The sequence below is a fragment of the Mus caroli genome, unplaced genomic scaffold, assembly GCF_978045245.1.
Source record: "Mus caroli unplaced genomic scaffold, Mus_caroli_1 scaffold_16, whole genome shotgun sequence".
Lineage (NCBI taxonomy): Eukaryota > Metazoa > Chordata > Mammalia > Rodentia > Muridae > Mus > Mus caroli.
The window spans coordinates 100,530,310-100,551,095 of record NW_028227271.1 but is presented as its reverse complement, the minus strand read 5'-3'; the positions used below and the strand labels follow the sequence as shown (position 1 = coordinate 100,551,095).

Below are 20,786 nucleotides of genomic sequence, written 5' to 3'. Positions count from 1 at the left end.
TAGGGAATGGTTCAGAACTGAGTCATTGCGTTGTTAAATTCCTCAAAGGAGGCATTTGGGTAATTGAATGTAGATTTGGATGTATAAATACATTATTAAAAGAGCACTTAACCACCAGCCAGCCTGCTGCAAATGATGGAGCAGATGCAAAAACCAGGACACAGGGATGCCCTTGGGCCAAGGTCAAAAACTTTCTTTTGACAGTGCACGTTTTTCTAAGTTTAAATTATTCACTTCTAGTCTACCCTACTTTCAATCTAATCATTAAACCATTTCTCAAGCCAGCAAACCTCTAGGTGGATGGGCTGTAATTATGGGTTAATAAAAAGTTCCTGGCCCAGTTCAAAGTTAGGCTTCTCAGGTATGAGGAACGAAGATGCAGCTCCTGCTCTCTGGAGTATTCTGCCCGCTTATGCCTTGGTTGGCCTTACAGTTGCTTGCTTAGCGCTTAAGTCATCTGCCTCTGCTGAGTTGTAATGCCTGTGTGTTCCTTTCACTGGGACCACGGTATACCTCAGCCCTTTGCCTCCCTCAACACTGCAGACTGCTCTGCCAAGAATACTCATTTTAGTACGCACCTGAGAGAACCTGGCGGATACCTTCAGTAACCTTGAATACTTTCTGGCTAAATGTAGCCAACAGGTAAACTGAGATAGATATTTAAAAAACGCTTTTATGCTTTTGTTTTGGGAGACAGGATCTTGCTATGGGGGCCTACAGAATTCTGAAATTAAAGGTGTGTACTTATTTACCATGCTTAAAAAAATCTTCCTTCCCTCCCTCCTTCCTACTTCCCTCTACCCTTCCTTCTTTCCCTTCCTCTGTCCTTCTCCCTCCCTCTCTCCATCTCTCCTTCCTCATTTCCCTTCATCCTTGCTTCTTTCCCTGCCTTGCTCCCTTTCATGGTGAACAAGTTCCTTGTCTGGAGCTATAGCATGACCTGGAACTACCTGGAAGCTTTCAGTCTGGTGCTGTGCTTTTCAATCTAGTTGGGTAGGTTCTAAGTGGATTGATTCATGTTGAACATTGGCTGATTCCTCTTGGCAGAGATGCTTCCTCCTGGCAAGCTTGCATGCTATTCACCTGAATAGTGCTGCCTTTTCCTCCTAACTGGTTTTCTTTCCTCTTTCCGTGACATCTCTTCCTGATTTTGTTTACCAAACTTCCATACTAATATAGGCTATATCAACGTTTCTGTGTCATGATTTCTTTAACAGTTGTGAGGTGACATTTAGACACCACTTGGGTGTATAGTTCTCTATCACTCTATTATTGAGGTAATACTTATATTTACAAACAAAAGAAAAACAAAATGGTTGGGGCCAGTGAGATGAATAAAGCTGCCGCACAAAGACTTATACTCAAGTTCGATTCCTAGGACTTACATGGTAGAAAGAGAACTGACTACTGTTTGTTGTCCTGTCCTCTAACCTCCAGAGGTTCACTGTGGCACAACACTTCCCTACCAAGATACAAACACATGCACGCACACACACACACACATGTACATACATACATATATGTTATATATATATATTAGAACACTATTATTTCCTTTACCTATATCTCTTTTCCTTGTCATCCAACACTTGAGAACTTAGTAAAATATATGTGTGTGTGTATATATATTACAGATAGAATATGTATATATAATGTATGGTATATGTATATATAATATATAGTATATTACAATATGTGTATATGATATATAATATAGCACATATATAATGTACTATTTATTATATAGTATATATAATATAGCATATGTGTATATATAATATGCATACACATACTATATACACACACACACACATACATACACTATACACACACACACACACACACATACATACACTATACACACACACACATATATTTTACTAAGTTCTCAAGTGTTGGATGACATGGAAGAGAGATATAGGTAAAGGAAATAATAGTGTCAGTGAATGGTTAGAAAGGAAGTCAGGGGATGAAGTTTAGGTTCCACCATGGAGTAAGACTTCTGTGGTTAGCTGTAAGAAACTGAAGATTAAAATGGAAATGTTAATGGGAGAAACGTTACACCGAAAGACATTTTGCACCCCAAGAATTTTGTTTTTTTCATCAAAATCCTTAGTCACTGTTTTCTCACTCAATTTTAATATGAGAAATTACTACCAATAATAAAATGGGGTTCTGCTGAAGATAGGAGGGTGGACCAGTAAAATACATTGTGACTAAAAGCTTGGTTAAAATACCCAAGAATGGGCTGGAGAGATGGCTCAGCCATTAAAGGCTAGGCTCACAACTAAAATACCCCAGAATAAATAGCTCTCTGAGCTGTGCATGGTATTGCCCCATATTCTCTTAGGTAGTCTCTGCAAATATGAAAATAATTTATGTTTTTATTTATTTGGCAGCTGCTGGCACATGAACTTTTTTCCAGGTAGGATCTCATGAAGCCCAGGTTAGCTTGGAACATGGTATATAGCCAAGGCTAGCCTTCAATTTCTGATCCTCTTGTTTCTGGTGCTGGAACTACAGGTATCCTGGTATGGCTCAAATGCAGGGTTCTGTTCACACTAGGGAAATCCCTCACCAACGCATTTGGTTTTAGATAACGCCACTTCATTTATAAAATATATTGGAAGAGGTTAATTAGGTGTAGTTTAAAGAGCCTCTTTGAACTTGCCTGTCTAAGGAAGGAAGGTAGATGGTATCGGCAATACACTTTCTCCTAGTTGCCAAATCTTAAGAATTAGTGCCAGTGACACTGATAGTTCTTGACTCTCAGGGACACAGTGTGAATAGAGGACCTGGTCTGTGTGTGTGTGTGTGTGTGTGTGTGTGTGTGTGTGTGTAAGATAGAAAAGGAAAAAAAAAAACAACCCTTTAAGGGCCTGCTTTGGAGATCCTAAGGTGGGTTTTGATCCTCTGTGGTGCAATTTGCCAGGGGCTTTGAGTTTCCTCCTTGCCCCACTGTCTGCACTCGATTCCTGCTTTGCTAAGTAATCTCTGAATATGCAGACTGGCAAACTGGAGTGTAATTCAGATGAACATGTTGCTGGATAGTGGTGTGTGTTTGCAGTCCCAGCTACTTGGGATGGAGACAGGAGGGTTGCTTAAGCCCAGGACATTGAGACTAGCCAGACCCGCATAGTAAGATATTGTCAAGGGGAAGAAAGAAGGACAAGAATGGGCTTTAAAGGAAGGGAGAGGATTCATAAAGCCGTTTTGAAAGTCTTCAACAAATATAACCCACGTTGCCATCTTTGAAGGGAGTGGATAAAAGGTATCATTTCTCAAAGGAGGATGACATCCCCCAGGTGTTTCCTGTAGTCAGGCAGACAAGCTTCATCCTAACTGTGTGACAGTTGTCATCTTTAGCCCTTCTGCAAGCTCCTCACCTGACTTTGATCAAAATAGCACCTCTCTTCAGAGACATACTTAGTAGTTACATAATTTTGACACATCTCTTCAGTCCTGACTGAACTAGAATTTGACAGGAGGGTACTTTCACCCCCTGGAATATTCAAGAAAACACCCCAGCTAGTTTTTTTTTTCTTTCAGATTTTACTTTTTTTTACAACGTCTTTTTGTGCAGGACCTGATAAGTTTGTATGCACCACATGTATGCATACATGTTATGCAGGCAATGCATGCATGTGCCTGTTAAGGTTAGAAGTCACTGTAACCCTTGGAACTGCATTTTCAGACTTTGAGTCTCTTGGAACTGCATTTGTTACAGACAGTTTTGTGTGCCAGCAGATGTGGGTGCTCGGAACTGAACGACTACTCTGTGATAGTGAGTGCTTTTACCACTGAGCCGTCTCTCCAGTATACCTTCCTGATTTGGGATTTTAGTTGTATGGGTACTTTCGTAACAGTCTCTCACATCTGTTGAACTCAGGGCCTTTTGCCTGCTAGGTAAGCATTCTGCTACTGAACTACATCTGCAGTACAACTTCCACTTTGTCTGAAATATTTCTGAAAGGTCTCTTTTCTGTGTGTTCTCTCTCTCTCTCTCTCTTCTTGCTTTTCTTCCAGGCTCTCTTTTTTCCTAAAAAGTTCAGAGAGGGACAAGCCCCGGGTAATTAGTGCTGACTGCTAATTAGTACTATGACAATACTAATTACTAGCTGCTACAATGGGATGAGATTCTTGCTAAGTCATGTGGCTGTGTGTTTCTGTTTCTGAATCTTCAAAGGCTCTCGGGGCACACAGGGGAACCAATCTTCTTCCAGCATATTCTGTGGAATTCCACAGAAAAGCAGTCCAAGGTGACCTCACCTTTCAGACTCTCTGCATGTAGATGAACTCTCTTTCCTTCCTTATGCTGGTGAGGCCTGGGCTCACCTTTCCAAGACAGATAATGACCGTAAAGTTACACATTATAAAACAGCGTTCTCATAAAGACTTGCTGTGTGTAAATGACAAAGTAGAACAATAGAGCACTTTCAGAAGACATGGAAGGACTGTATGACAGGAAGCCAAAACCCAGGACTAGTCCCCCTGCTCATTCTTACAGTTTGGATCATTCTGCCTATGCGGCCGTCCCTCTGGGGCTGGAATTACAGGCATGGACCACCACGTCTATCAGTCTATCATATATTTTACTTCTGAGACCCTGACTCGCTCACTCACTCACTCACTCACTCTGTCTGTCAGTCTCTCTCTTGTGTATCTGTGTGTTTAAAACAGAAAAAAAAAATCCTTACTAGTTCAGGACAGGAAGAGAACAAACATCCTTTGTGGTAAAGCCCTTTCAAAGTCCTTGACTCTCTCTCTCCTTGTGTCCTAGGCTTTGGGGCCGTGTGCAAACTCCAGACCTGACCTTGACCAAAATAGAAACTTAAAGGAATGAAAGTCACATGGTCATGTGTGTCACCTCAACCATTATTGCTCATTTAACTTTGTTTCAGTGTTGATCCCATAAACAGTCTTTCGTGCTAATTGATAGAGACTTAAAATGTTTTTTAGAGGAAAAAAAGAGTGATAGGTTTTGACATTCTTAGGTCATAGCTGTCTGAAATACTGTAGGGCAGCCCAGTGGGTGGAATGTTCTAGCTGGGCTTGTCTGTCAGGGCACAGCCGTTCCTCTCTCCACTCCTTCAGGTTAAATATAGTGGGAAAATAGTAAAGTATTGTTAAGATGAGTCATTAGTTAACACAGAACCCGTTTCCTCCTTTTCTCTTGTCCATATTGTGGATGGAGTTGCAGGGCAATAACTTATTGGTTTTATGAATGCTCACCCAGTGACTCATTTGAGGCCCATCTCACTGGCTATAACAAACATCTCAGCCTGGACACTTAGGGAAGAAGTTTATTTAGCTCATGGTTAATTGGAGACTAAAAGTCCACTGTTCGGTGATTGCCTCTGGTGAAAGCATTGTGTGTATATAATAAGCTTTATAACATGGCAGAGGAGCTGAGGGACAAGCAGGTGTGTGCAGGAGGGGCAGCCTCGCTCTGGAAAAGCCTGAGCTTGACAGTCAGCAATTCAGTGCAGTCAGAGAAGGCACTTGTGCACTCCTGCAAGTTTGGACCCTATGGCATCAATACCTTTGTGCAAGCTCCCACACCTCACGAAAGTCCTACTGCCTCTCAACACTGTTCCACGGGGACCCAGTTCTGACATGGGCTTTGGAGGTGACAAAAAACATCTACAGACCACAGTGTTTACTGTTGGCCCAAATAGTTCACTGGTGTGGCCAACTAAACCCTCCATTTAGTGGTGGTCTGCTACCTTTTCTCCAGCTTCCATAACAGCAGTGTAAGGAAGGCTGTCCTCTGGTGTGCAGTTCGTCACTTGTCTCTTTAGAGTTTTCCTATCACCTGCAACTGACCACCCTGGACCACAATCTCCTCAGAGAGCAGTAGTCATACCATAATATAGATTAGATAAACGGTATGGAACTTGGCACAGGTAGGATCTCAGTATTTGTGTACTGAGTGGGAAGCTAGGTTACTATCAGAAATTGTGACTAATGTCACTAACATTGTGAATTTGCATCCCAGGATGCGATGTGAGTTAGCTATCTTTGTTCTTCTTCTTTTATTTTTTATTTTTTTATTGTTTTTTTTTTGAGACAGGATTTCTCTGTGGAACCCTGGCTGTCCTGGAACTCACTTTGTAGACCAGGCTGCCTCTGCCTCTGCCTCCTAAGTGCTGGAATTAAGGGTGTGCACCACCATGCCCTGCACCTACTTTTATTCTTTTGGGGGACTAGTCACAAGTGACAAAGTTGGATTTTTCCTTTGTAATAAAAGATGTGGATCCAAGGGATGCTGGGAATAGGGCATTTCTACCCTGTCAAAGATAAACTATTTAAGGCTCAACTCTTTACAGATAGAATTGTGCCAGAGAAACAGAGAGAATCCTGTTAGAGGAACAGAGTAAAATGGTATTACAGAGGTTAGAAGTTGAAGGAATTGGGAAGATGTTGGTCAAAGGACGCAATGTTTCCCTTAGATAGGAGAAATAAGCTTAGGGGACAGATCTATTATATCTGTGGTGATGATCCGTAACAGTGACTATACTTGAAAACTCGGAGTAGTTGTGAAATGTTCTTAACACAAAAGAATGTGTGAGGTTATTCATTCTGTAATGAGTACATGTATGGGAATGTGATGTTATAGACTGTGGACATACAGTTTTGTCAATTAAAATGCAAAACATGTAAAGTCGAGCTGCAAATGATTGTTCACTGGGAATGTTTTCACTGTTTCAGGGGTGTGTCTGCTACTTCTCTGTCAGTACTCGTCACCACACCAAGTTTTACACAGATCCTGTGGATGCTGTAAAAGATATTCCTAATGGTGCAACCTTGCTGGTTGGTGGTAAGTAATGAGACTGTTTTCCTCTTGATGGTAATATCCGTAGGTTTTAGGAAAATCATGTGGTAGAGCGGTATAGATTCCAAATGCCAATTATTTAACAGTTAGCTCTGACATACTTGCTGTCTTACTTATGACACACCATGGCCCTGTCTATCACAGTCTCTCCCTGAAAGGTTAGCACTCTGCTGCGGGGCTTTTCCTTCCTCCTTCTGATTGTAATTGAAAAGCTGGAGTTTTGAACTTCGGGTATCTTATCAGGAACCATGATGGAGCTTTGAGCCACGATGGATCGCTACATCCTTAGGAATTCTGCTGGACTTGAAACATGTGTCGCATCTTGTCAGATACCCTACCCACTCTTTATTGTTCCGTATTTGTTGAGCAGGAGAGCAGAGGGTCTCTGTGTTGTTGAGCCTCCCATATTCTGTTCCCGCTACTTCTTTGGGATGTCTTTTGTAACCACTGCCTCAGATTTAACACTAAACTTCCTGAGTCTTGCATATGGAATCAAGTCTTATTTTAGGGCTGCTCTTTACTGAATGTCCATCTTAAATCCAACACTTTTGGAAGGATTTTAAAGATATAAAAATGAATGAAATTTATTGGCTTAGTGCTCTAGTTCTGTACAATATACTAACACAGATGTATAAAAATGAATGTTTAAACAAACAGCCGGATATGGTTTGAATTATGAAGAGGGAAAATAGTACCCATGCTATATATGAACTGATTACTTTTGGCCTTACCTTAGTCAAATGTAAAGGAATTTTAATCCAGCAACATGGCTACTCTAGCAAGGGATCATATCCAAAGACCTAGGTCTGTGTGATCTAGCTGTAATACAGACTCCTAAAAATTACCTATAATTGAGGAGCAGACAAAGTGATGGATCAGAGAAAGATTTGACAGAATGAGTCAGACTCAGGAGAATAGACAGGAAAGAAAGGCTACTTAAGAGCAGTGCAGGGAGAGAGGTGGAGTGGAGTTCAGTTGAGTTTGGTGCAGTTCACTTGAATGAGTGGAGTTCCGTTGAATTTAGTGCAGTTGAGTTGAATGTAGTTGAGTTGAGTTCGTGAAGTTTCCTTCAGTTCCTTTCAGCTGTGTAGTCGGTATAGTCAGTGCAGGTCAGTTCACAGAGTTCAGAGGCAGGTTTTCTAAACAGCAATTCAGTCAGAAGCCCAGAGAAGCCATTTTGAATCAGTCTGCTTGGAGAGGAGTTTGAGCCAGAACACCTGAGTTGAAACAGCCAGGCAGAGTTCAGAAAGATCTAGATAGAGTGAGTTTATTCTGCAGTAAGTCTTGGGGGCTGTAACATTCTACATCTAGGTTAGCAGATGGAGGATGGAAAACTGAAGCCTTCAAGGTCTGGACTTACAGAAGATTAGATTGGGCAGAGGCTAAAAACTTGCAGGCGTAGGCCAAGGGGTAGTTAGATAGAAAAGCTCTGGGCTTCGCCCAAGACACGTGTATGCAAAGCTTGGTTATATCTCTTATCCCATCCCTTCCTCTGAGGACGTAAAACCAACCTTTCCTGTCAAAGCCTTTACTATGGTTTCTGGTGATATATAATGTTGTGAAACGCTGAGGTCCAGTTACATGACTGACGGCTGTTTATTGTGTTGATAAGGGTTAGCTGTGTATTTGCAGTATTACATCTAACAGCACGATTTATGGTTTGTTTTTCTTTTATTAAGAATGGTGCACACATCTTGAAAGAACATTACAAGGCACATTGTTTTCCTTTTGTACTTTACAGGTTTTGGGCTGTGTGGTATTCCAGAGAATCTTATAGGAGCTTTACTGAAGACTGGAGTAAAAGATCTAACTGCAGTCAGCAACAATGCAGGGTAAGTGGACTTCTGAAATGACTAGCTAGAAAGAAATGCCAGCTTTAAGATAACGCTGAACAGTTTATCAGCAATCAGGGATGAGACCCCTAGTATATTATTCAGTATCAAGTAGTCAGCCCTAAACACATGTATGTATACCCAAGAAACACCACGTAAACTCAATAGGATCTGTCTGTCTGCCTGTCTGTCTGTCTGTTTCTATCTATGTATCTGTATGTATGTATGTATGTATGTATCTATCTACCTAGCTATCATCTATCTATCATCTGTCTGTCTGTCTGTCTGTCTATCATCTATCTACAACAGTTGCAGAAGAAGAGGCCATGAATCTAAGAGAGAGTTGAGGGAGGGGAAGGGAAAAAGGAAGGGAGAAGATGGATGGTGGGAGTTGGAAATAATGTTAATAATGTACTCATATATAAAACTATAAAAATACTAACAATCTATCAGTGAAGTTACATTTGCCTCCACTTTTAAGAGTAATATGTTCAGTGACCAAAAGGTAGCTGGATATAGTAGCACATGATTGGAATTCCATCACTAAGGAGACAGGGGGAAGGTAATAAAGAGATCGGTACTAGCATGATCTCTGTGCCAAGCAACGAGATCCCTTCTCAAAAAACAGAAAAGTGGGTAGTGAGGGCAAGAATGAAGTTACTTGTTTTTATTTTTGTTTCCTAACCTGTAGCACTGTGATTGAACTTAGGTCCTTGGGCATGTTAGGCAAGTGATTCACCTCTGGGCTATATCTCCAATCTCCTTTTCTCACTTTTGATTTTGATATAAGAGCTCACTAAATTGCCCAGGCTAGCCCTGGGCTTTCTCTGTAGCCCAGGGAGATCTTCAAGTGATGAGTGTCCTGATGTAGCCAGCGAAGTAGGTGGAGCTGCACCATCTGGCCCAGCAAAGTCACACTTATTCCTGTAGTTTTGATGCCACATCTCATAATCTTAAGTGAAGGGGCTTTGCTTTACCTTCTATAAATATGTAAATCAATGGTTTATGTCTTTATCTGATAAGCTTTTATTTTTAAATAATGTAAACTATATTGAAAGTCAGAATAAAAATTTTTTTTGAAGTTTTTCCTTATGTTCTTTGTATTAGAGGCTAATATGTATAAAACAAGAAGGACATTGATTTGAAATCTGTTCCAAGTTCTTTCTTTTGGTTATATCTTTACTCCAGAGGCCATATGAAGACATACATTGATCATGAAGAATGTTGTTGGTCTTGATTGGACGTGAAGGGCATGCTGTCAACTTAGCAGTAGGATTGTAAATCACATGGTCATGATAAGCTATTGTTTTAAAAAGGCACGCGCATGTTGGTACATTTGTTGATGTCAGAGAAAGCTATTTGTAGGCAAAACAGTTAGCTATCTAACCCCTTCCAACACATGGATGAAAGATTTTAATTATCTTAAGATGTTTAAAAATGTAACTGAATTGGCAGCTTGGCTCATTAGTATAAAGGCTTTGAGAATGAACAGTGCAGATTTTCTTGGAAGCCGGTGATGGTAAGAGCTCATTTGGAAAGAGCTCATATTATGGAAGGATCTGTAGAAATCTCTTTCAAAGTTCAGGGCACTTACCTTGTGTTGTGCGACACTTCATGAGGAAATGTGAACAAAATGTCTCCCCAACTTGGATAGAGATCAGAAGGAGATATAGCCCAGAAGATCCGAGGCAATTAATGATACCACTGGCATCTAGCTTGGAGAATCCATGAATTTATTCGAGTTATTTACAGGAATATGGGCAGGAATTACTTATCAGAGCATAGACCATTCAAAGGCATTTGTGTCATGGAAAGCTTACTCTATCATGGGTGATGGACCCATGAAAACTGCTACCATGGAGCTATCTTCCTGACTTACAGGGATCCTGACAGGTTGGAAAGACTTCTGCACAGTTCTTAGTACTTATATAACCTTGGGGTAGAACGGGACTTGTGAATCTGGTAAGTTTCAGGGACTCTCTGAGATTTGTTAGTTGTTTTTGTTGTTTGTTTGTTTGTTTTTTAAAAATTTCCCAAGAGTCTTAACAGTCTCGCAATGTTTCAGTTAAAAGGAAATGACTACCAAACACTTTTGTATGAGAGAGTGACTGTTGGCCTTGGTGACATAAACACTGCTTTAGGTTCACACTTCTGAATATTTTGATATGTTGACGAAAAGGTTGAAAAGGCTGAAAATTCATTGATTTTTTTGGATGACCTTCATATTATAAGCCAGTGTGAACCAAAAGTTTCACAGTAAACTATCTGTCAACCATTTAACTCAAAGCCAGTGGCAAAAGGGGCATGTCATGGTGTCCATGTTACTTTTTTCCTGACATTATTATTTTGGGTTATAGATATAAAAGAGTGGGATATAGAAGATTCCCTGCTTACTTGTGGGAGGTTCATTGGTTAATTCACTTAGTTACTATGTAAGTATGTATGCTTCTGATTTCTTATGTATCATATGAATCAGGATTAGGAGAATTTTGAGGGTATAGTGAGGAGCCCCTTACTCAAAATAAAAATTCTAGTTGTGTGCCAGGCTCTTCAAACCCGGAGTTAAATGCAAGTGGACTCTGCTTTGCTGTATGCCTTGTTTTATTTCTACAGTGGCCGCTCTGACCTCATTGAGCAGATACTGGCCACGTTGTCTTGACTGTGAACACTCTTTAGGGCTTTGTTATTTTGTTTGGGAAGGGCCAATGATGTCCTGTGATGTGTGCTTGTTTATATATGCTTAGCTCATGAAAGACTTTATTTGCATCATGGGATCAAGCCTTACAGCCACACATAACATTTTTCTTTTATTGTTATACTTCTGATACTATCAGGGTAATTATAAATTATATGATTGAGATGAAAATGTGTTCCTAAATGAAAGCAAAGGAAGTAAGGTTCCCCCAATACTAAGTTTTTTTTTTTTTTTTTAAAGATTTATTTATTTATTATATGTAAGTACACTGTAGCTGTCTTCAGACACTCCAGAAGAGGGCGCCAGATCTCGTTACGGATGGTTGTGAGCCACCATGTGGTTGCTGGGATTTGAACTCTGGACCTTCGGAAGAGCAGTCGGGTGCTCTTACCCACTGAGCCATCTCACCAGCCCAATACTAAGTTTTTAAATAATTATTTCCAGTAAGTGAAATTTTAGAAAGTAGATATTCAAGAGATTATTATTTTTTTTTTTTTTTCTCCTTGAGACAGGGGTTCTTTGTGTAGACCTGGCTGTCCTAGAACTGGCTCTGTAGGCCAGGTTGCCCTTGAACTCAGAGAGATATGTCTGCTTCTGCCTCTGGAGTGCTGGGTTTTGTGGTACCACACATGGCTTCAAGAGGTTAAATTTCAGATTCAGAAATTAAATATTTTCAGAAGATGGATGTCTTTTGTGCAGTGTCACATTAACACATCTCCACAGATTTTGGCTTTAGAGTTCTTTTAACCACTAAAATGTCTAATCCTACAAAATCCAGGCTTTCTTTCTTTAGGTATTCTAGAGAAATGTTGGCTTCTGGAGGTAAGCAGTACAATCTGTTGGAAACTCCATCAGCATCACCCTCAGTATCGAGGAGCACAGAGCCCGCTAGTATCACCCTCAGTATCGAGGAGCACAGAGCCCGCTAGTATCACCCTCAGTATCGAGGAGCACAGAGGCTCTTTCATGCTTCTTTCTCTATTAGATATGGCATGTCCCCATTTGCCCTGGGGTTCACATCTTTGGTCTTTGTATCATGAGCCATTAGGTGTTAGGGATGTAGCTTACTTATTATTTTATTTTTATCATCCGTGATGATACTATTAGACAAATGTGTTGGCTGAGGTCATGGATTAGACACACTGCAGAAAGACACACTCTGTTTGTAAGCTATCTAATAGACTTTTCAAGGCCTAAGCACTAGCTCTTTATCTGGTCCAGTTGTTGAGAATCTTAGGCATTGCCTGGTTGCTATGCCAGGAGACTAGTCTAAAACAAACCAAAGGCCAAATACATCGTCAGCCCCAGAGCCAAGATCAACAATACAGAAGGTAATCTTTAAATAGAGCCAAGTTAAAATATACAGAGAGGAATGAAAGAGTGGGCAGAAGAATGACCTACTGTGTGTGGGGTTTTAAAATGGACTCTGTAGGCTCAGAGGGAGCTCCAGACATTTAAAATTACAGAAGCCAAATGGGCTGGTTTCTGATTATGATTTTATTAGTCATAGCTCGGTATATTATCCCTGGTAGCTGAGGAATTTACCAAAGGGACTCTTTTAAAAGGACAGATTATAGTGGCATGAAAGCAGCATGACCTTAAATAACCCTGTAGACAATGACAGAGGGGTACTGTTGTCACTGGTCTGTGCCTGGAGGCCTTACGAGAGCCAGCATTTAGTGGTTTTATACATAGAAGGTGGGGAAGACAGCCTGAGTATTACTGATCCTGCTATCACTGTTCTCTGGCCCCAATCTCTCTGATAGTGCCTTCCCTAGGCTTACCCCAAGCAGCAGGCAGTGGCCAGAGAGCTTGGTTCATGGTGGATGCTGGCCACCCTGGCTACTGAACTGACTGGAAGCTAGCAGTGGACCCAGAGGGACATGTAGGGAATACAGAGTGACTGAGCTGGTCAGCTTTGATGTCACCCATCATTCACTGAAGGACTGTTTGGACTGGATGAGGGCACAGCCCATCTGGGTGGTGCCATTTCCTAGGCAGGGGATCCTGTAGGGCTGAAAGCTAGCTGAGAGCGAGCAAGGATTCCTGAGGGATTCCCTTTCTGCTCTTGACTGTGATCGTGATAGTTTAATTTCCTGCCTTGTCTTTCCTGTGATGGGGGACCATTGCCCGGCCTGGAATTCTAAGCTAAATGCATGCTTCCCCCTGGCCCTTGTCAGGCTGCTTAGTCACAGAAGAGAAGCTCTGGCTGGAAGAGGCATGTGAAATGCAGCAATGCATTCTTTTGACAAGTGCTCACCAAGTATTTCTGCACTCACCTTTATTTACCATATAGCTGACAGGTGCTTGGGATGCAGAAGTGAAAGAGAAAACAAAACAAAACCAAACCAAACCACACTACCACCCCTTTCCTCTTCCTCCTCCTCCTCCCTTCCCCTCCCCCATCCCCCAACACCAGAAGGGTATGACCTGTCACAGACCTTCTGTTCTATTTGGGAAAGACAGATAATAGGTAGTAAACATAAAAATGGGCAAATTTTCTGATACATTGGAAAGTTGTGTAACGTGAGGTAAAAAATCAAGCAAGTAAGCAAGAGGATTGGGAACCAAGTAGAGAGGCTGCTGTCAGCAATCAGTGGTGTAATCAGGATGATGCTAAGGTCGCCTCTGAGCCCACACTTGAAGGATGTGAGAGAGCCATGCAGAGAATAGTTTCAGAGACAGGCAAAGGCCCTTGGGGAAGCATTTCTGGCAGGGCCCGGGGAGCTGAAAGGACAACAGAGAGACAGAGAGTGATGTGACAGAAGACTAGCCCAGCAGGAATGATGTCAGAGACAGAGAAGGCATGCAACTGGCAGGCTTTGCCTGCTGCTCTAGAGCACTTTGCTTTATTCCAAATGAAGGATATCTTTGCAGAGTGGTGGCCTGTTCTACTTCTATGTTTTATAAAGTGTTATTTGGCTGCCATATTCAAAGTAGATTGTAGGGGCAGAAGCAGAAGAAGCAGATGAAGCAGAAGCAGACGAGGTTGCCCTAAAAGATGGTACCAGGTAGAACGGGGAGCAAGAAACGGTTTGATACCTAAACAGGTTGTGGAGATAGATTTGGTGGCTAGAGGGTTAAAGATCACTCCTCTAGGTTTCTTTCTGCCCATCTCTAGGAGGGAGCTGCTCTGAGCTCTGCTGCACACCAGGCTGCTGAAAGAAGCTAAGTTAAGAGGGGAATTGCTAACGTCAAGCAGGGCCTGGGTCTTAGGAGCGGGTTAGAGGAAGGGTGCTTGAGGAAGTGTGTGGAAAAAATAAAAGAAGGAAGAGGAAGGAGAAAGAAAACCGGAACAAAGAAAGAACAGAAAACTTTTCTCACTAAGACAGTATCTCTGGCACCTGGAGCCCTCTAGTGGACAAGTATATTATTAACCCATAAGGCTGTTTTTGAAAACTTTAAAGAAATTTTCAAAGTAGGAAACTATGGGGTAGGGGTTTGCTTACTGTCTTCTGTACTTAGGGGAAGATTGGATAGATCAGAAGCCACAGACCTGCCAACTTCCCCTCCTTGTCCTGGGTGAGATGAAGTCGATCTTGTGTGTGGTCTCCTTCGAGGACTTCATTGGAACCCGTTAACGGAAACTGCACCAGGCAGGGAAAGGAAATGCTGCTTAGCCTTTAATTTTATTTTGGTGTGTGTGTGGGGAGAGAGAGAGAGAGAGAGAGAGAGAGAGAGAGAGAGAGAAAAGAAGAAGAAGAAGAAGAAGAAGAAGAAGAAGAAGAAGAAGAAGAAGAAGAGGAGGAGGAGGAGGAAGAGGAAGAAGAGGAAGAAGAAGAAGAGGAAGAGGAGGAGGAGGAGGAGGAAGAAGAAGAAGAAGAGGAAGAGGAGGAGGAAGAAGAAGAAGAAGAGGAAGAAGAAGAAGAAGAAGAAGAAGAAGAAGAAGAGAAAAAAAAGAAAGAAAGAGAATGTAAATTGTATAGGTATTTTTATGCCTCTGGTGGGTGGGAAGCAGAGATTTCTGAATGATTAACAGTTCCTCGTTAACTGTAGGCCTCGAGGGATGTGGTGTGCAGGATGCTGTCGGGGAGGGGAAGAGCAAGCCTACAGATCAGGAAGGAGCCCTGTGAACCGGAATGGGCACTGGTGAGCCTGTTAACAGAACATGGGCAAGTGGTCCTTGAAAGAAATGCTAGAAGTTTGTCCCACAGGCTGCCAGACTTAACACCTTTGCATGTTAAACATGTGGGATGTCGCTAGGGGCCATTGGATTAATAACCCCAGTTCACTCTTCTGTTAGGTCCCATGGTTAAAGCCACAGTTCTGCAGGGGGTCAGTGTCTGCGCCAGGCAGCTTGGCTGGATGAGCCATCTCCCCAGTGTCTCTTGATTGACCGACCCCCCTCTTCTCCACTCCTGTGGCCTCCACCTTAGTTCAGAGGCTCACCATCATCTGACCTTTCCGCTGATCTCCCTGCCTTTGATGGGGTTTTTCAGAATCCATGGTATAGCCTGTCACCTTTCAGTTGAGTTGCCATCTAATTGCCTGCCCTCTTCTGTCCTTCAGGATGAAGTCCCTCCAGGCAGATCACAATCAGGCCTTCCTCCCACTCCTGCCTCTAGTCCCCATGCTGTTCCTTCTGAGCCCTGAGCAAGATGCCTCCTGCCTAAGGATCTCCATCTCTGACCTTGTTCTCAAACAGTGTTTTCCACCTTTTCCCCTAGCTAGATTTTCTCCACCCCCTTTCTCCATCTGTGGTCCTTGATCTTCTGTGTTCCCATCATGTATTCTAAAGACATCACTTAACACATCCCTCCCCTCTGGTGTAATTACAGGCTTCCTGTTTATTTCCTCTAAACTCTCAGATCTGCACAGGGGCAGGCATAAGCCTTCTCTGGGTTGTAGCCACATAGGCTGACATCTCTTCTCTAGGGTGGAATAAGCACTCAGTCTGGGCTTGCTAGATGAATGAGTTGTGCAGACCACACCTGCCATCAGAACGTGAATGTGGCTCTCAAGAGAAGGAAATACATGCTGCTCTTTCTAAGAGGATTTCACAGTCAATCTCATTGCACTCCTCACTTCTCTTCAGTGGGTCCCCACCTTGGGACTCTCATGGCAGTTTTATCCTTTAAAAAAAACTGTAGATACCTAATATAGAGTGACATAGTAAAACTGACCCTACATAGATGTACCAAAGGGACTTTACAAGCTGAGCGGCCATGTAGCCAACACCTTTACAAAGAACACAGGACAGGATCAGTCTCCGGAAAACTCCCTTCCTAATGCCTGCAGTCACTTCAGTCACTGGGAAGTCATCCCCCTACCCCATCTACATTATGGACACTTTGGACCATTAGTCCTGTCAAAGTCGGAAGCCCTCGTAAAAGAAGTGATTCATTATGCACACATTTGTGAATAGCTTCTTTCACTCAGTGTTCTGTCTGAGTCTGTCCATGGTGGGTAGTGCAGGTCCATCGTGTAGTCTCATTGCTGTATCTGACTGGATTGTCTGGACAAACTATAACTTATCTATTCTGTGGATGGGCAGGCTCTCATTTTGCCTGTAATGGGCACTGTGTTGAAGAACGTATTATAGATGTTGTTTAGTGAGCATTACGTATGAATTCTGGTTTGGTTTGGTAGACACACAAGAGGAAATGATGATTCAGTAGCGTCTGGGTTACTGTCTTCAGGGTTGTTGTTGTTGTTTATTATTATTATTATTATTATTATTATTATTATTATATTACTATAGTGCCAGAGTATTATTTTTTCAATGCTAACAGTGTCCCAATGCCATTCCCTAAAGTGGTCAGTATACATTCATCTTAGCATACGAGAAAATCCTTGTGTTTCATGCCCTTGCCAACTGACATGGTTTTTTCTGTTTATAAATCATTCCTTTGTCTAGATTATACAATCATATCTTTGTTATATAATCCTATTTGTTGTTATCAGTATGATTTTCACTGCCAAAAATATTTGATCCTTAAAAATAGTTTTATATAGCCAGCCCTTGGAAGGCTGAGGTGGGAGGATCCTATGTTCCCAGCTGACTTAAATTACACAGTGAGACTGCCCCAGACACACATACCAACCTACAAAGTTTGTTTTCTCTCTCTCATTGCCTAGTGAACTTCCAGAACCTTTGAGTAGGAGGGAAGCTTTCATTCAATAATTCATCTATCTTATAACTGGAATTGTGCTTTAAAATGTAGGTACACCATATAGTTACCAAACCCAGACACTATTGTGGATACCAACAAGTGCTTGCTAACAGGAGCCTGATATGGCTGTCTCCTGGGAGACTCTGCCAGTGCCCGACAAATACAGAGGTGAATGCACACAGCCATCCATTGGACTGAGCACAGGGTCTCTAATAGAGGAGTTAGAGAAAAGACCCAAGGAGCTGAAGGGGTTTGCAGCCCCATGGGAGGAGCACAATGTGAACCAGCCAGACTCCCCAGAGCTCCCAGTGACTAAACAACCAACCAAAGAGCACACATGGAGGGACCTATGGCTCCAGTTGCAGATGTAGCAGAGGATGGCTTTGAGGGTCATCATTGATAAGAGAGGCCCTTGGTGTTGTGAAGGGCCCAAGTGTAGGGGAATGCCAGGACAGGGAAGCAGGAGTGGGGGGGGTTAGTGAGTGGGGGGTGGGGGAGGAATGTGATAGGGGTTTTTTGGAGGGGAAATGAGGAAAGGGGATACAATTTGAAATGTAAATAATGAGAATATCTAATAAAAATGTAGGTACATTTTTTTCTTTGAAAATATGATAGAAATAAAGAAGAAATGTATTCATCTGGAGATATAGTACTTGCTCCATAGCTAAGAATAAACTGAGTTCTTTACAGTATTAAACCAAAATATATGTATTGTAAGAGACATAGGATTCATTTTGCTCCCTGCAGTCTTTTTGTTTGAGAGGATTGAGAACATTCAAGTATGTAACTATTGTTAGGTAAATGTCTATGATATAGGAACAATGTTCTTAGACTTATGCATAATGTGGGTCATATTTCAATGAGTGTGCTCATCTTTATCTTAACACAAGACCTGCACCTTCCAGCTGAACACAGAAAGCCTCTGCACAGCGCTTTGGGATGTTTTTGAAGCATCTTTGCTTAGGTTCTATCTCAAGACCACTTTGCAGTAGGAGAAAGAATAAACATGTGTGTTCTGGAGCTATAGGATGGATTGGGCTGGACAGTAAAGCTCTGCCCTTTACTCTCTGAGATCTTGAGGAGGGGGATTTGAGATAGGATTTTACTGCATGGCGCTGGCTGACCTGGAACTCACTCTGAAGACCAGGCTGGCCTCAACCCCAGAGCTCCACCTGCCTCTGTCTCCCAGGTGCTGGGATTTCTGCCAGCTTTTTAAGCTGTACTCTCCCCGCCAGTAAAATAAGGACAGCGAGCAGCCTTGTGAGGTCTTGCAGTGGTGAGGGGTAGAAGGAAAATGTGAATAGAATTTTTTAGATTTCTTTTCCTCCAAAGTATTAAAATTTCACATCTTAAAACAAACAAACAAACAAACAAACAAACAAACAAAACCCCAGATGTTAACAGTGTTCTGTCAGACAGTTTCATGGTTATCAATTCCCTTCCTCTCCTTTTAGGGTTGACAACTTCGGCCTGGGCCTTTTACTTCGATCCAAGCAGATAAAACGAATGATCTCCTCATATGTGGGAGAAAATGCAGAATTTGAGCGACAGTTCCTATCTGGTGAATTAGAAGTAGAGCTGACACCTCAGGTAAGGAAGTCACTCTGTGGTTGTTTCACAGTGCTGGTTTATAGAAAACTTCTATTTTTCTTTATTAAATTTTTGTTGTTTAAGACAGAGAGATGGTATTTGGTCCAACCAAGAAATTTTGTTTTTAGGTCACTTCTGTTGGCTCCTGGAGGATTAATGTTTTCCAGATCTGTGGAAAATTAGGTATTTTTAAGTAGAAACTATTCAAGCTGCTGGGTACAATTTTTAATATGACAATACAATGTCCATGGAGTCAGAAACAAACAAAAAGGCTTACTGAAATATCTGGATTATACTAAAAGTTAGAGTGGATGAATGTCAGGGTTGGAAACGTCATATTAAAGTGTTTAATAGAAGAAGGTAATGTCTCTTTCCTCGACCAAGTGGTGCGCCACGCCTCTCTTCCATCCTTCTTTGCAGCTTCAGGGCTGGGGTGGGAGGAACACTGATGAGGGGGGAGGGACTGTCTTTCCTTTGGGGAAGCAGGGCCACACCCACAGGGATTTTTGTCTTCAGACATACTGTCCTTTCGGGCTCTTGGGCAGTGGACAGAGAGATGGGGAAGCATGTTTGGGAAGGGCAAATGGAAAAAAATATTTTAAAATGAGGAGATGTTATTATGACTGTTTTAATGATTTAATCTTTTTGGATGGTATTGACTTAAAAGTAGAGTCGTGCATCTATTTGGTGGAACAGAGACCAATTAGCTGAGGAATATGACTGCCCATGTCCCCTTTGCTTCAGAGTTACCTGCGTACTCGGATGGCTCAGAGGATGAGATCCTGGTAGTTCCTTTGTTAAGCCCCAGGGAGTTTAGGTTCTCAGGTTGGCATAGTGTGAACAGTGTTACTGGTAACCTTATCAGTTCTGACTTCGGATTAGCTAGCTGGCTGTCTAGTAAGCATGGGGTCGTAGCACCCCAGAAGTGGTTTCAGTATGAGAGACACAGTCAGGACATATTCTAAGCCAGAGTTAGTGTCCTACAGAAAACCTGAAAGTCAGCTGGGGTTGGGAGAGAGCTAGGGCATCAGTTTGAAATCATCTGTCTCTGGGAGAGGGAGAGTGTCCCATCATAAGGAGATACAAAGAAACTTCTATACCTGTTTCTATCGTGAAACAAAACTTTAAGAACACCTAGTTTTCTATGAAATTTAAAATATGTAAATATTCGTTTATTATTATTATTATCATTAGTGTGTGTGTGTGTGCGTGTGTGTGCATGTGTGTGCGTGTGTGTGTGTGCATGTGTGCATGTGTGTGTGTGTGCATGTGTGTGTGTGCGTGTGTATGTGTGTGTGTATGTGTGTGTGTGCATGTGTGTGTGTGTGCCTGTGTGCATGTGTGTGTGCATGTGTGTGTGTGCAGGCATGTTCATGCCATGGTGCACTGGTGGTAGTCAGAGGGCACTTGCAGGAGTTGCTTCTCTCCTTCCACTGTGGGTTCTGCAGATTGTATTGAGGTTGTTAGTCCTGTGTGTTGTCTTACTTACTTTTCTATTGCCATGACAGAACAACCAAGGCAACTCACAAAAGAAAACCTTTAATTTAGGATGCTTGGTTGCAGAGGGTCAGAGTCCATGATCATCATGGTGGGGAGCCGGGCAGCAGGCAGGCACGGCACTAGAGCAGGAGCAGAGAGCTTATATTCTTATCCTCTAGTAGGAGTCAGAGAGAGAGCTAACTGGGAATGACATACTCTCTTGAGACTTTACAGCCCATCCT

General features: G+C 42.2%; 1 protein-coding gene across 1 annotated transcript in view; it reads left to right on the top strand.

The window, feature by feature from the left end:
* Oxct1 (3-oxoacid CoA-transferase 1) overlaps positions 1-20,786 on the top strand; it is a 130,558-nt gene that overhangs the window by 1,553 nt on the left and 108,219 nt on the right. The window contains exons 2-4 of the mRNA XM_021182934.3: positions 6,712-6,820; positions 8,577-8,667; positions 18,930-19,065. Coding sequence (XP_021038593.1) covers positions 6,712-6,820; positions 8,577-8,667; positions 18,930-19,065 — 336 coding nt within the window. The remainder of the gene's footprint in view (positions 1-6,711; positions 6,821-8,576; positions 8,668-18,929; positions 19,066-20,786) is intronic.